This window comes from Cnephaeus nilssonii (genome assembly GCF_951640355.1).
Source record: "Cnephaeus nilssonii genome assembly, chromosome: 19".
Lineage (NCBI taxonomy): Eukaryota > Metazoa > Chordata > Mammalia > Chiroptera > Vespertilionidae > Cnephaeus > Cnephaeus nilssonii.
In genome coordinates this window covers 2,195,625-2,210,029 of record NC_137090.1, presented here as the reverse complement: position 1 = coordinate 2,210,029, position 14,405 = coordinate 2,195,625, and the positions used below count along the sequence as shown (strand labels likewise).

Here is a 14,405-nt window from a genome sequence, read left to right as displayed (position 1 = left end):
GGCAGCACCTGGAGGGAGCCGAGGACAGACACTCGGACGTGGTCCCTGGAACGGCTCGCGGGCCAGCTTCCTGGGGTTCGGGGTGCATTTTGTCAAGCTGTCCAACTAGACACACAGATGCAGTTCCTGAAGAGTTGGTCTTCCAGCGACGAGGTCACTCCCTCGCGGGGAATGCTGGCCTAGCCCACCCTGGCAGCTCACCCCCCGGGAGGACAAGAGCGGGTGCCGGCGGGAGGCCGGGCTCCCTGTTCACGCGGTCTCCTGCTGTGCCGCAGGTGCTACCCCTGGAGGTCTGAGCATCGGGCCTCCAGCTAAGTCCTCCCTGGACGACTCCTATGGCCGGTACGATTTACTCCAGAACAGCGAGTCACCAGCCAGTCCTCCGGTAGCTGTCCCCCACAGCTGGTCACGTGCCAAATCCGACAGTGATAAAATCTCAAACGGCTCCAGCATCAACTGGCCCCCAGGTAAGAGCGGCGACCTCCTGTAGCGGCAGATCAGCCTGGCTCCGCCCAGGAGAGCAGTTAGCCCCATAGCCTTGGCCTGTTCACTGGAAAGCCTGGGTCAGGTCAGCTTGGGGGGCAGGGGGTGTGGAGCGCGGGTCAGGGGCCCCTAGTTCAGTGAGAGGAGCGACGGCTGTGGCCCGGGATGCCAGCCAGCCGGCGTCGGGCTTAGCTCACAGCTGAGCAGGTTAATGCGGCTGTGACGCGGCTTCCCGCCTGCTCAGGGGACTGACGAGTTACTGGAAGAAAGTCTCAAGTTGTCCCTTTGATTTAATTAGCAAACTTTCAAACTCCCAAAAATGACCGTGAAGCAGTGTGAAGGCACCTAATCCTCATGTTTTGATCTTCATTTTGCTTGAAACTTCCCAGAATTTCATCCTGGAGTTCCGTGGAAAGGACTTCAGAACATAGATCCCGAGAATGACCCTGACGTCACGCCTGGAAGTGTCCCCACTGGGCCGACCATCAACACCACCATACAGGACGTCAACCGCTACCTCCTCAAGAGCGGCGGTGAGGGGCCCGCGCTGGGGGCGCGCTGCTTGCTCGCGGGGCGGGCAGTGGGGGCTCTGAGGCCGGCGCGGCGGCAGCTGCTCTCGCCCCGGGAAAGCAGTCGGGTCTGCTCACAGTGGGACTGCAGGCGGCTGGAGCTGGGTGTTGGCTGGATTGTCACCGCACCGTGTGCTGTGAGCGCCGTGTTATAAGTCACAGTGTTAACCACTAAGCTGTTCAGTGAAGAGATCGCCACTTGAAATCTTTTTAAATTGAAAATGAGCCACCACCCCTTTACTCATTCATCTCAGTCTAGCTTTCCTTCCCACAAAGCATCTGGTAAAGACCTTTTACCCGTCCCAGGACCTCTTCCTGGGGAAACCCAGGATGCCAGGGTGGGCACACCTGTCAGACTCGGGCCCCAGTGGAAGGCGGTGGGCGGGGCTGTGAGGACGGAACGTCCGTGTGGACTTGCAGTGCCGCGGGAGGGCAGGGCCGGGCCGGCGCCCTGCTGGCCGGGGGCGCTGCTGTGAGGCGGATGCTCACACTCGGGGTGAAGGACAGCCAGGCTCCCGGGATGCTCATCGCTCACGGGAACTCTCGGACCGTCCCCAGCACATGAGGTTCGGTGTCCCACGTGCACTGTGACACGCGGGAGAGATGCGGTCTTTTCTCTGTTCTTCACCGCGAGGGCTCTAAGTGTGTCGGTTGGGAGAGTGCCAGTGTGGATACAGCCACCCCTCCTGTTCAGTGCCCACCCTCCTTCGTCTCCATGCAGCTGCTTCGGGTGGGGGCGGGCCGGGGCATGAGAGGGCTGGAGGAGAGGCGTGCGGGGGCGGCACAGCCGGAGACAGGACCCGGCCCTCGCTGCCCTTCTCCTCGGCACAAGCCAGTGGGTTTGGAGGGCTGTGGAGAAGGGGACGACTGCCCATCCCCGTATAAAAGACGTCGGGAAGAAGCAGGATGCTGGGTGCAGAGCAGAGCTTCCTGCCAGGTGCTTGAGGGACTGTCTGGTGCCGCCTGGTCGCCGGGGCCCTGGGGCATTGTGGGTGGCCTCTGATGGGACAAGGCAGCCTGGAGGCGCAGACTAAGGCACAGGAGGACCTAAGCTGGAGGGGCGTTAGCATCAGAGAAAACAAGGAGGCAGGACCTCCAGCTCTAGGCTGGAGATTGACATTGTTGTTCCTTGTTGATGGCCATCGGCATTAAGCTCTGATTTGGCATTAAAATGTGCACCTGCGCAGTCTTTGTCCCAACCTTATTTATAGTTTAACCCTCAGCAGTGACTTAACCAGACTCATGCACCGCGGTCAGCCGCCTCGCGGCGTTGATACTGACACTTCCTCTGGAGAGGAAAATTGACTAATTTTATGGGACAAGTTCCCCTGTTAAAACCAGAACACTGGTAAAACCTAAGTGCCCTGTTGGTTATTACAAAGGAAATAAATACCACGTAGGGCTAGAGTGTGTGCTGGGCTCTGGCTGACCGAGTGGTGTAGGTAATGAAAGAAGAGGCTTTAAGGAGTGAGCCTGGCGTAGGCTGCGGTCCTTTAAAGACCTGCAGCCCGGCCAGTGGGCCTCAGGGGTTGAGCATTGACCTGTGAACCAGGAGGTCACGATTCGATTCCCGGTCCGGGCACAGGCCCGTGTTGGGGGCTCGATCCCCAATAGGGGGCGTGCAGGAGGCAGCCAATCAATGATCCTCTTTCATCACTGATGTTTCTCCCTCTCCCTTCCTCTCTGAAATCAATAAAAATGTATTTTTTAAAAAATCAAAAAACTGAAGACACGCAGATCGCAGGTCAATTTTAAGGTCGTGAATTCAGGTGCCCTCAGCCTAAGGAGGCGGCACAGCAAGCAGCAGAGCCAGGGACGCTGCAGCCGCGCCTCTGAGGCTCCCCGAGGGCGTCCGCCACCGCCCCGCAGGGCCTGCCCCCTCCCGCCTGAGCGTGTGGGGGGCCCTGGGTCCATCGGCTCCCACCCTCACTCCAGCCTGAGGACATGGAGGGGTGAGCTTCCTGAGGGGGGCCTCCGGGCGGGCAGGCTTCAGAGGAGGCGGCGCTCTGGGTCAGGGGCTCAGGTCCGTTCTCAGCACAGTTGCCTCCGTGCCCTGCGCTCAGAGACGGCGGGGGCAATGCGGTGCCTGAGACCGTCTGAGTCAGAAAAAAGCGCTCATCTTCATGGTAAAATTCATAACAAAAGGCTTGGAGTTTTGTTTTGTTGTCTGTTTTAATTTTGTGGGTATTGTCTGAGGTGTGAAAAGATGGCGGTTCGCTGAATTTGTATTTTTCTTGTTTGCGAGGGGCAGTCAGTGTGACCCTTTAAAACTGTGGGGTGGTGTTTAGACATCTGGTGACGGTCCTCTCCTTGTGCCTTGAAACGCTGGCTGGGAAGTTGGAGCTCTTCCCGGTTGTTGTCTGCTTGGCTGTCCGGAAGGCCCAGGCTCTCCGTGGCTCGGGGACCCAGAGCAGGAGGCGGGCCGGCTCCCTCCCCTCACCGTGATCTCGACCATGTACGCTTTCATTGGGAACCATCTAGAAAGCTGCAGCTCAGGTTGGCTCTGCTTGTCAGACACTCACGCCCTTTTAGCAGGCCACGACCCTTCCCCCCCCCCCCCCCCCCCCCCCGCCTGCTGCCCCCTTTCTTCGTGCCGTGCTTGGATCGCAGGGTCCGCCCCACCAGCACCCAGAGGGCCGCGCTGCCTTCCTCCAGGCCCGGCCGCTCAGCGCCTCCGGCCGCAGCCCTCTTGGAGCAGCGCTGCTCCCGCACCGGCGTTCAGCACGCACTGGCCTCTCCATCACAGGTGCCTCCCTCCCGGCTGCAGGCCGTGTGGTGTGATGGGCAGGCCTGGGCTTTGCCAGAGCGGCTGCGGGACCTGGGGCAGCGGCTTCCTCTGTGTGCAGCGGATGGTCCGGAGCGTGGCTGTACCTGCTGCAGCCTCAGTGACTACTCGCTCCTCCCTCCCGCCCTCCCTCTTCCTGGGGCTTCACATCGCCTGGCATTTGCCTCCAGGAGGAAGGCGACCAGCCGGCCCCACTTAACTCCCAGCACCACCCGCGTGACCACTCCCCGTTACTCAGGAGACACAGGGCAGGTGGCTAGGGTCCCTGCGACCACGGTCTTCACAAGTCTTTCCAGTAGGAATCGAGTGGGGTTTGTCATGAACCCTTCAGAGGAGCCTGGCTCCATGGAGTGTGGACACACGGACAGAACGAGGCCGGTGTGTGAATAGAGCCCTTGCATAGGAGAGTTCGCTGTGTACAAGTTTCTTCAACTGCAGCTCTGCGTGCACCCTCCTTCCCCCCCTGCCCCCCCCCCCCTGCCCCCAGCGCCTCCTGGGCCTCTGAACCCGAGAGAGCGCTGCACTGCCAGGCCAGGGAGAGCGTCTGTGCGGGCTTCGCATCTTGCTTTAAAACGAAAGAGCTTCCGCGTCCGTGTTACTCCTCCTAACGTTTGTCCTTCTGATGTTTACAAGGGTGTTTAGACCTTTAATGCTCCCACGAGCACTTAGCTAAAGAGAAGGGGCAAAATAAAAAAACCGCCCTCCTTCCCTGAATCTGAGGCCGTTTGGGGCATTTCTGTTTGACGGATGGTTGGCTAAGGACTCCTTTGCCAAGCTGAGCGTGTTTGTTGTGAGGTCGGTCACTGCGGCAGGCCGGGGTCGGAGAAGGGCAGTGCCGTCCGGAGCACAGCCGCCGCGGCCTCTGCCACCGGCACCTCCTGTGCGGGCGGCGAAGTGGGCGTGGCGGGGCCCGGTGTCCACACACCCCGCCGCCCTGGGCGCAGCAGGGACGGGCGGGTGGTCGTGACCTGTTTTTTGTTCTCCCAAGGAGCCTGAAAACACGTGTCCTCCACCCAGGTGCCAAGATGCCAAACGCCCAGCCGTCGGGTGGCTGGGCCGCACCCAGTTCTCAGTGAGACCCGAGGGCGGGCCTCAGAGCGGAGGAGGTGGCAGTCAGGCCCTGAGGGGGCGGGCGGGTGCCAGGAAGCCGCTGGGAAGAGGGATGCAGTGGGCTCTGGCCTCAGGGTCACGTTGAGTGTCCCAGCAGATGGTGCCGTAGGTTAGCTGAGCTCCAGCTACAAGAATGCTGTTTTCTCGACGGCAGGCTTGTGTTTGGCACGTTTAGCCAACGGGTTAAGTCTCAGACGCTGGTCAGAGGCACCGCGTCCAGGCAGGACTCGGCGAGAGCCGTGCGGGTGGCGTGGGCTTTCCCCGGCGCTTCTCTTCACCACGGCCTGCGACGCCTGAGCCCTTTGCGAGGGTCCCATGCGTGGCTCTGACTTCTCTCTCAAGGGGCCTGTCCTGCTGTCCTCCAGGTAAACTCTCAGACATGAAATCGACGTGGTCGTCCGGCCCCGCCTCCCACACGCAAGCCTCTCTGTCTCATGAGCTGTGGAAGGTGCCCAGGAACACGACTGCACCCACGAGGCCGCCCCCGGGGCTGACCAATCCCAAGCCTTCCTCCACCTGGGGAGCCAGCCCCCTCGGCTGGACCAGCTCTTACTCCTCGGGTACGCATGGGCTCCCGTTCCAGGGGGCTCCCGCCTCTCTGCTCACCCTCTAGGGAACAGCCTGCAGCTCCTTTGAGGACCCCGGCCCCACCCCCTGGATCCTGAGAGGGCTTCCAGGGGTCAAGGTGCCCCTGACTCTCCAGACATTGTCTGGGCCCAGTGTTGTCAGCATGGCCCTGGGTCACGCACAGGACGCGGGAGGTGGGGGTCACAGCACATCCAGGGCCACACAGGGTCCCGGACATGTCTGTCCACCAGCACAGGGTCTCAGTTCCACCCTGACACGTGCTGCCCCTCCACACTGCCCTGGCGTCCCGGCTCTCCGGCCAGACAGGCCCCGGGTGAGGCCCCCTCCCGAGCTGCAGCGCTGTGGCTCAGCAGGCGCCCTCTGCCGCCGGCCGGGGGGAGAGCCGGAGGGAGGAGGGCGCGGGAGTGCCAGGCCCTGAGGCGAGGCCAGCCTGCAGTGGGAAAGGCCGCCTGCCCTCCCCGGGCAGCCCTGTGCCGCCTGGGGAACAGCAGGTGCTGGAGCTCCGTGGGGCCTGCGGCTGGGGGTGGTGTAGGCAGCCACGCTCGTGCTCCGTCCTCGTGGGGTGAGAAACGGTCGGGGAGGAGGGGCCCACCGCTGAGTTGACGAGCTCTCCCCGGTCTGTGCAGGTTCTGCTTGGAGCACCGACACCTCAGGAAGGACCAGCAGCTGGCTCGTTCTCCGCAACCTCACGCCCCAGGTACCATGGGGCACGGGGACCCGTGGCACAGTCTCTCCCTCAGGGCCCGGGGGGACGTGGGCAGCAAGGACTGGACATGCCAGGGGTCTTAGAGCCGTGGTCCTGGAGAGTGGTTCACTCTTTGCTCTTTAGAGGCTTGAAGACTAGACCTCTGTAAGCTCGCCTTTACTAGTCACTGCCCCCACGAGGGATGTGGCCTGTGCCCCTCCCGGTCTCGGGCCACGGGCTGCCGGGAGCCGCAGGCCTGTGTGGTGCACTGTGCCGAGGGAGCAGAGCCAGAACGGCTTGCTCCTTCTGGGTGGTGCCATCAAACAACCGGAAGGCCCCGGAGCAGCAGAAGGGTAGACCAAGGTCAGACATGAGGCCCCTTGAAGAACAGCCATGTTCCCGGCATTCAGTGCGCCGGATTTCATGCCCGTTTTCTTTGGGGAATGTAGTGGAAGCAGTCCCAGGAAGCCCGTTACCGGCCCTTCTGCTTCCTCCATCAGATCGATGGCTCCACCCTCCGGACGCTGTGCCTGCAGCACGGGCCGCTCATCACATTCCACCTGAACCTGACGCAAGGCAACGCCGTGGTCCGGTACAGCTCCAAGGAGGAAGCCGCCAAGGCCCAGAAGTCCCTGCACATGTACGTCCCTCCCGCCACTCGCTGCCCGTGTCGGCACCGCAGGCACAGACGTTGACGGTCTCGTGGTTCTGGAGGCTGGAAGTCAGGTCAAGGCATCAGCAGGGCTGGTTCCCTCCGAGACTGCTCGCCCTGTGTCCTCACAGGGTTGTCTGAGGGTGCCTGTGTCCTCACTACCTCCTCTTAGAAAGGCAGCAGCCATCGTGGGTTAGGGCCACCCCGATGTCCTCTTTCCACCTCAATTGTCCTTCAAAGACCTTTCTCCAAATACAGGGACAGCCGCCAGGATTGGAGGTTAGGTCTTCAGCAGATGCTTGGAGGAGACGGTTCGCCCCGAACAGGTGTCTTGTGATGTGTCCGCGTCTCCTGCTCTGAGTTGCTGGGCCAAGCCCTCCACTAGGGAAGGCCCAGGAGAGTGCTGCCCAGTGAGCTCCCTTACCGGCTGGTGTGCACGTACTTCTCCTCGTGCCACGGCTGTCTTCTCCCTGTCCTGCTGCTTTCCTTTGCTGTGAGAAGCTTTTAGGTTTGCATAGTCTGACCTGTTGAGTTTTGCTTTTGTTGCTAGTGTTTTGGTTGTCACGTCCAAAAGAATTCATTGCCAAGATCAGTGTCAAGGAGCTTTTTCCTGTGTTTTCTTTTAGGGGTTTTTGGCTTCAGGTCTTATTTTTAAGCCTTTAACTCATTTAGAGTTAATTTTATGGGTGATCTGAAATAGAGGTCCAGTTTCATTTTCCTACATGTGCTTATTCAGTTTTCCCAGCACCACTTCCTGAAGAGACTTCTGGGCGCCCTTGTCCAATATCAGCTGACTGTGTACGTGGGGCCTGTCTCTGGGCTTCTGTTCTGTTGCGTTGGTCTGTCCGTTTCTGTGCCAGCAGCATACTGTTTTGGTTAGGAGAGCTTTGGAGTGTGGTGTGAAATCAGGAAATGTGATGCCTCCAGGTTGGTTTTTCTTTATCGGTGTTGCTTTGGCTAGTCAGCGTCTTTTGTAGTTCCATACACATTTTAGGATTGTTTTTACTATCTCTGTGCAGAATGCCATTGGTATTTTGATGGGGATTTCATTGAATCCATAGATGGCTTTGGATTGTATAGACATTTTAACTATTTTAATTCTTCTGATCCATGAACATGGGATATCTTTCCATTTGTATCTTCTTCGATTTTATTTATCTAAGTCTTGTAGTTTTCATTGTACAGATCTATTACTTCCTTGGTTAAATTTATTCCTAAATGTTTTTATTGTTTTTAGCTATTGTAAATGGGGTGGGTTTTTGTTTGTTTTTTGTTTTTGTTTTTTATCAGAATTTCATTGTTAGGATATAGAAATGCAACTGTTTTCTGTTTGTTGATTTTATATCCTGCAACTTTAATAAATTCATTGGTTAGTCCCAACAGTCTTTTGGTTGAGTCTTTAGGATTTTCTATGTATAAGATCATGTCATCTGCAAACAATGATAGTCTTACTTCATCCTTTCCAATTTGGATGCCTTTTATTTCTTTCTCTTGCCTGAATGCTCTAAGACTTCCAATACTGTGTTGAATAGAAGTGGTGAGAGTGGGAACCCTGTCTTGTTCCTGATCTTAGAGGAAAGTTTTCAACCTCTCCTCGTTGAGTGTGTCCTGTGGCCTTTGTTATGTCCTTCTATACCGTTTGTTGAGGACCTTCATCATGAAAGAATGGTGTGTTTTGTCAAATGCTATTTCTAAATCGATTTAGATGATGATGTGACGTTGACCTTTCCTTCTGTTGTGATGTGTCCCATTTATTGACTTGCAGATGTTGAACCGTCCTTGCATCCCAGGGATGAGTCGCACTGGGTCATGGGGTTTGACCCCCTAATGTGCTGTTGGACGTGGTGTGCTGATACTTTAAGGATTTCTGCATCTGTGCTCAGTAATCAGGGGTCGTTTTCTGGTGTCTGTCTGCCTTTGGTATCAGGATAATACTGGCCTCATAAAATGAGTTTGGGAACATTACCTCCTCTTCAATTCGGGAAGAGCTTGAAGAGGATGGGCATTAATTCTCCTTAATTTACCGGTGAAACCCTCTGGTCCTGGGCTTCTCAGTACCAGTTCTTTTTACTGGTCTGTTTAGATGTCCTGTTTCTTCATGATTCAGTCCTGGTAGGTCGTGTGTTTCTCGAAATTTATCCATTTCTTCTAGGTTATCAATTTGTTGGCATATAGTTGTCCATGGTCGTCTCTCAGATCCTGTACATTTCTGTGGTGTCAGCTGTAATGTCTCCTCTTTCATTTCTGATTGTATTTATTTGAGTCTTTGCTCTTTTTTTTTTTTTTTTTTTTTAGTTAGTCTCATGAAAGGTTAGTCGGTTTTGTTTATCTTTTCAGAAAACCAGGTCTCAGTGTTGTTGCTGTTCTCTCTCTCAGGTGTGTTCTGGGAAACACTACCATCTTGGCCGAGTTTGCTGGCGAAGAAGAAGTGAACCGTTTCTTAGCGCAAGGCCAGGCGCTGCCGCCCACCTCCAGCTGGCAGTCCAGCAGCGGGAGCAGCCAGGCGCGGCTAGGGGCCTCGGGCAGCGCCCACGGCCTGGTGCGCAGCGACGCCGGCCACTGGAACGCCCCGTGCCTGGCCAGCAAGGGGAGCAGTGACCTGCTGTGGGGCGGGGTTCCCCAGTACTCGAGCAGCCTGTGGGGCCCGCCCAGCAGCGATGACGGCAGGGTGATCGGGAGCCCCACCCCGCTGAACACTCTGCTCCCCGGCGACCTCCTGAGTGGGGAGTCCATCTAGGACCGAGAGGCCCGTGGGCACCAGGCATCAGCACTAGGAAGAAAAGCTGGCCCTCCAGCCCGCGGCGTGCGGGCCCACTGCCCCGCAGCCCGCAGCCCTTCCACGTACCTCTGTCCGTACTGAAGACGAACCCTGCGCAGCCCTTGCGAACTGTTCCCGAGACAGTGCGGGCTGCGCCCGTGTCACACGCTAATGACAGGATGTTCTCATAGCTTTTTATTTTGTGTTGTCTTATGTTTGTACGGTGTGTTGTCATTTTGATTTTTTAAGTATAAAAGCTGCTTAGAATAGTTCTATCATGAAGGGCACTTTTCAGATTGTGGGCTGGAAAGGGTTATTTTATCAAGGGGGGCGGGAGGGAGGGAGACGAGAAAGCCTATTTAACGAGCCTGTGACGATTATGCACATTACCAGAGGCGGACCCCGTAATCAGGGGAGCTGGCGTTCACGGGCGAGCGGCCTCCGGGCGGCCCCACGGCGAGCCGAGCGGAAGGCCGGTCTGCGAAGTCCTCTGTCCCCACGGATCCGCCTATGCACATTACCCTTGTTTCATTACTTTTTCATGTCATTTTTTTTATCCCAAAAAATATTTTTTAAAAGTTGAAAAAAAAAAGACATATCAAACATGCAAATACTTGAATCCAGCAGGCCAATACGCAACGTGAACACTCTCAGTCTAACCCACATCCAGGCCGGCGGCAGCGACAGGCTCCGGAGCCGCCACGGTCACGGTCACAGCCGGCGCGCGTCGGAACCAGCATGCGTGTGCACGTGCGTGTGCGCACTTCCTGTGTTCGCGTGCCGCGTGTGGAGGGACTTAACTGTGGGTTTTCCCTTTTATTCAGTATATGCTTTTTTCGGCGCATTGGTCAGATGTTCGTTATTATTAGCTTCTAACTTTGCACTGAGTGTCCCGCCCTTCCCCAGCTAACCCTACACGTTAAAGAGAACTCGTGGGACAGGGCCGGCGACAATTCACGTGTAAATGTTTACTCAAGGACTCTGTTACCGCGTTTAAAGTTACAGTGTGTATCTCTGGAGAAATAATATGTATACCTACCTTTAGCAGCTTTTTATTGTGGACTAATAATGCAAGAGAGTTATTACCAGAGTATTGCACCATTTTCCATTGGGAAGAGAACGTTAACGAGAAAACGTGTGAACTGTGGCCATAGATCCTGGTGACGGGGGTTCCGCGCAGGAGCGGAGACAAGCACTTGGACTGGCGGTGACTGCTTCGGAGGAGCCCGTGGCGGGGGCTCCCACCTGTTTACAGACCTTTTTTCTCCTTCAGACTTTAAAGTAAAAAAATTTTAAAAAGGAATATAAAAAAAAAAAGAAAAAAAAAAAAAGACTTCCGTCGTAAGACGCCTATTTTCCGACGCGGACGCGCTACTTCAGAGCTCTGGGATTGGCAGTGTTCTCCCTCCGGCTTTGCCGCGGACTCTGTCGCGTCCCTCCCGGGACGGGCGCTGTGGCCACTGTCTTGCACACGCGGAAGCGCTCTCAGGAAGCCAGGGCTCTGAGGGGCAGCTCCACGCCGTTCCATGTATTTTGTAACCCAACTCCTAGCACTGAAGATGTTATAAAAAACAAAAAAATAAGAAAAAAGAAAAAAGAGGAAAAAAACTCAAAGAAGAAAAATACCTAATCTCTAATGTGTAGCAGTTACATATTTACCAAATAATGGACTCCGAAGACATAGGTGTTTGAAGAGTGCTTTATATATTAAATTGCTTTATGTTCTAAAGATGATCAATGTTCTCATTGTTCTGCAAGAAAGAAAGACAATGGAGTAACATGCCCTCAAGTATGTTTAAAACATACGAACATTGTGCTCCCTGCCTGCTCGGTCAGGAAACGTGCATTACATTTTTTTTAATTCGCTTTTTAATGGTTTTATCAAAACAAAACAACAAAAAAAGAAAAAAAAGGAAGCAGCAGCAGCAGGTCCTGCGGAGCCGCAGGCCACAGAGCTGGTTTTCTGCGGATCACGAACTATGCACAGACTGGGGTCGGGCCTGTCAGTCCGGGGTGTTCGCTGAGCAGCTTCCTGGGCGGCCGCCTCGCCGCTCCGCACCCTCTTACGTGACGTTTGTCCCTGCATCTGTATGTCGCACACGTCCGCAGCCCGAGGTGTGAACAGCGCGGAGGGAAGTAAAGAATCTGTCTGTTTGTTTTCCGTTGGGGGGTGGTGTTTTGCCCTTTCATTTTGAAGATGTCTGTAACTGAGATTAAGAAACAAGTTTGTGGCTTTTAATGTTTTCCTCATAGAATGTGATTGTTGAAGAATACGCACCGAAAGTTGCTTTCAAAAGTACAAGCTTTGTTGACTCTTAATAAACTGCAGTTTTTTCTTGGCTGTTGAAATCAGTGTGTGTTTTCTTTCTAAGACGGGTGTCACCGGTTTCACTCGGATTGTACCGGGGAGATCGGCCCGCTGCACGCCGCGCCCGGGCCTGAGCCCTGTGGTTCTGCCGTCAGCGCTGAGCCTCGTGCAGGACCCGCGCCTGCGTCGCCCCCACCGTCCAGGTGACGCCCTGGGGGACTGCCCTGAGCAGCAGCACGTGCAGCAGGCCTGGCCTCGAGCCCGGCTGTTACCTGGGACCCCGATCAGGGTCAGAAATGTGGGGGAGAAGAGTGAGGACGGCCTCCCGCGTTTCCCAGACGTTTGCTTCCCTCCTCTCACATCCTTGCTCACACAGCACCTGTCCAAACCGGCAGGCCCTCAGCCCTCGCTCAGGCCAGCGGGCGGAGCACCCTGCGTCTCCGTTTCAGGGGGTCAGTCCTGGTTTTGTCAGGAGCGGCCCGGTGGCCCCTCAGGGAAGGCGGCGAACTCGTGGCTTGAGGAAGCGGAGGAGGAAGCACCGAGGGGGCCGCATCAGGAGAAAGACCAGAGGAAGAAGGAACACGGCCGGACAATGCACTGGACCTTCTAGCCGGGATGAGCCCGGGGCGGCCACGCCAGCGCCGCCCTCCCGCGAGCGCGTGTGCGGTTCCCGCGGAGCAAACAGCCAGGCCGGCTCTGGGAGAAAGTCGCTGCCTCAGGAACGTCCAGCGCGCACGGCAGGCTTCACGGAGGAGGAGGCATTGACCGCGGGCCGGGGAGGCCGGATGGGCCGGGGAGAGCGAGGGGCGGGTGGGGGGATACGGAGAAGGCCGAGGTCCGAAGTGCCCGCCCCGTGTGAGCGGAGGGCCTGGTAGCCACCGGTGACAAGGACGCCTGCTCCCTGGAACCGAAGCGGCCGGTTCGGAGCTGCACGTTCTCAGTGGCGGCACCATGAGCGGCAGGCCGGCGGCTCGGGCGGCAGCCTGATGGCTCAGGAAGGACCGGCCGGAGGCGGGGAGCAGGCGCAACACCTGCACAGCAGCACCGGGTCCGCGCCAAGGGAACCGCAGCCCACGGGCTCTGGAAACGCCCGGGAGCCTCCCGGCCTCACGCTGCTCGTCCCGCCTCAGTCGATGCCTCAGTCGATGCGAGGCCGGAGGTGGGCTCGGCTCGTCAGTCTGCCCGGTGGTGACGCACGTGAAGTTGGCAGTGGTCACAGTGTCCACCTACCAACAGTGTGCCCGACAGCCAGGAAGGCGTCTGGGGCCGGACCCAGAGACCCCAGAGGTTGGGGTGACGCTGGGTAGGCCTCGGGGCCCCATCAACAGACGGCCTCTGCCCCCTGGACATCTGCAAACACGGAGCTCCCCGGGGACGCGCTGGGGAGGGGCCAGCCCGGCCCTCCTGATGTGGGGCGCCGTCATGATGGGTCTGACCGGCCCCCGCCTCTCCCAGGCCCGAGCATGGCTCTTCGGGTCCCCGAGATGCAGGATGGTGGGCCCCAGTGCCACTCGTCCGGTTCCCCTCGCAGGGCCCTGCCAGCTCCTGCAGGCCCAGGACCTGTGGCTGTGACAGCCTCGGGCACACGGCGTCCCACAGGCTCTGCAAACGGCCTGGCAGGACCCCGTCACTCCCTCCTGCCTCGGGCCTGGGCGCCGGCTGCCCCTCGGCCTGGCCGGCTCCTCTCCCCAATGTCATCCCAGCCCCTCCCTAAATTCGCCACCACCCCTTCACCACGAAAGCACCCTGCTGCTGGCTTGTCACCTTAGCTCGCCTCCCCGCCCTCTTGTCCCTGCCTGCCTGGTGCACCCCGGGCTCAGGCTGATCCTAGTATCCCTCCAGCTGGGCCACATGTGTCCTGCCACCTGGGCTTTGGCCACCAGAGGGCGCCCTCGCTGGTCACTGGAGCCCAGGTTGTCCGTATTGAAACAGCCTGGGCACCTGGGAATGGCCATGCAGCACCGGGGCACTTGGTGAGGCAGTGGGGACGCTGTGTGGCAAGGAGAGGAGCCTCAGCGAGCCAGGAGGAGGAGCTGAAGGGGCACATGCAGGCCTGCAGGTCACCCCGGGCAGGGGGGCCGGGGGGGCAGGAGGCCTGCAGGTCACCCCGGGGCAGGGGGGGCAAGGGGGGCAGGAGGCCTGCAGGTGACCCCGGGGCAGGGGGGCGGGGGTCAGGAGGCCTGCAGGTGACCCCGGGGCAGGGGGGGGCGGGGGTCAGGAGGCCTGCAGGTGACCCCGGGCAGGGGGGGCGGGGGGGCAGGAGGCCTGCAGGTGACCCCGGGGCAGGGGGGCGGGGGTCAGGAGGCCTGCAGGTGACCCCGGGCAGGGGGGCCGGGGGGGCAGGAGGCCTGCAGGTGACCCCGGGGCAGCGGGGGGGGCAGGAGGCCCCACACACCTGGGCAGCTGGGGCTTGAGCTTTGCAAACGTATTTAATGAGAATAAATAGAGTCCCAGGCAGGGCGGGTCC

At 58.1% G+C, this 14,405-nt stretch overlaps 1 protein-coding gene and 1 long non-coding RNA gene across 3 annotated transcripts in view; one reads left to right on the top strand and one right to left on the bottom strand.

The window, feature by feature from the left end:
- TNRC6C (trinucleotide repeat containing adaptor 6C) overlaps window positions 1-10,051 on the top strand; it is a 77,392-nt gene extending 67,341 nt beyond the window's left edge. For both annotated transcript variants that reach the window (XM_079796805.1, XM_079796806.1), the window contains exons 17-22: window positions 276-467; window positions 873-1,016; window positions 5,313-5,507; window positions 6,162-6,232; window positions 6,721-6,860; window positions 9,249-10,051. In XM_079796805.1, the coding sequence (XP_079652931.1) occupies window positions 276-467; window positions 873-1,016; window positions 5,313-5,507; window positions 6,162-6,232; window positions 6,721-6,860; window positions 9,249-9,609 (1,103 nt within the window). In that variant the 3' untranslated portion in view covers window positions 9,610-10,051. The remainder of the gene's footprint in view (window positions 1-275; window positions 468-872; window positions 1,017-5,312; window positions 5,508-6,161; window positions 6,233-6,720; window positions 6,861-9,248) is intronic.
- Window positions 10,052-10,188: 137 nt separating this feature from the next.
- Window positions 10,189-11,359, bottom strand: LOC307114426. The gene is made up of 2 exons (XR_013815010.1): window positions 11,290-11,359; window positions 10,189-11,183 (listed from the first exon to the last, which is right to left on the bottom strand). It is a non-coding gene; the product is annotated as an uncharacterized lncRNA (long non-coding RNA).
- Between the last annotated feature and the right edge of the window lie 3,046 nt (window positions 11,360-14,405).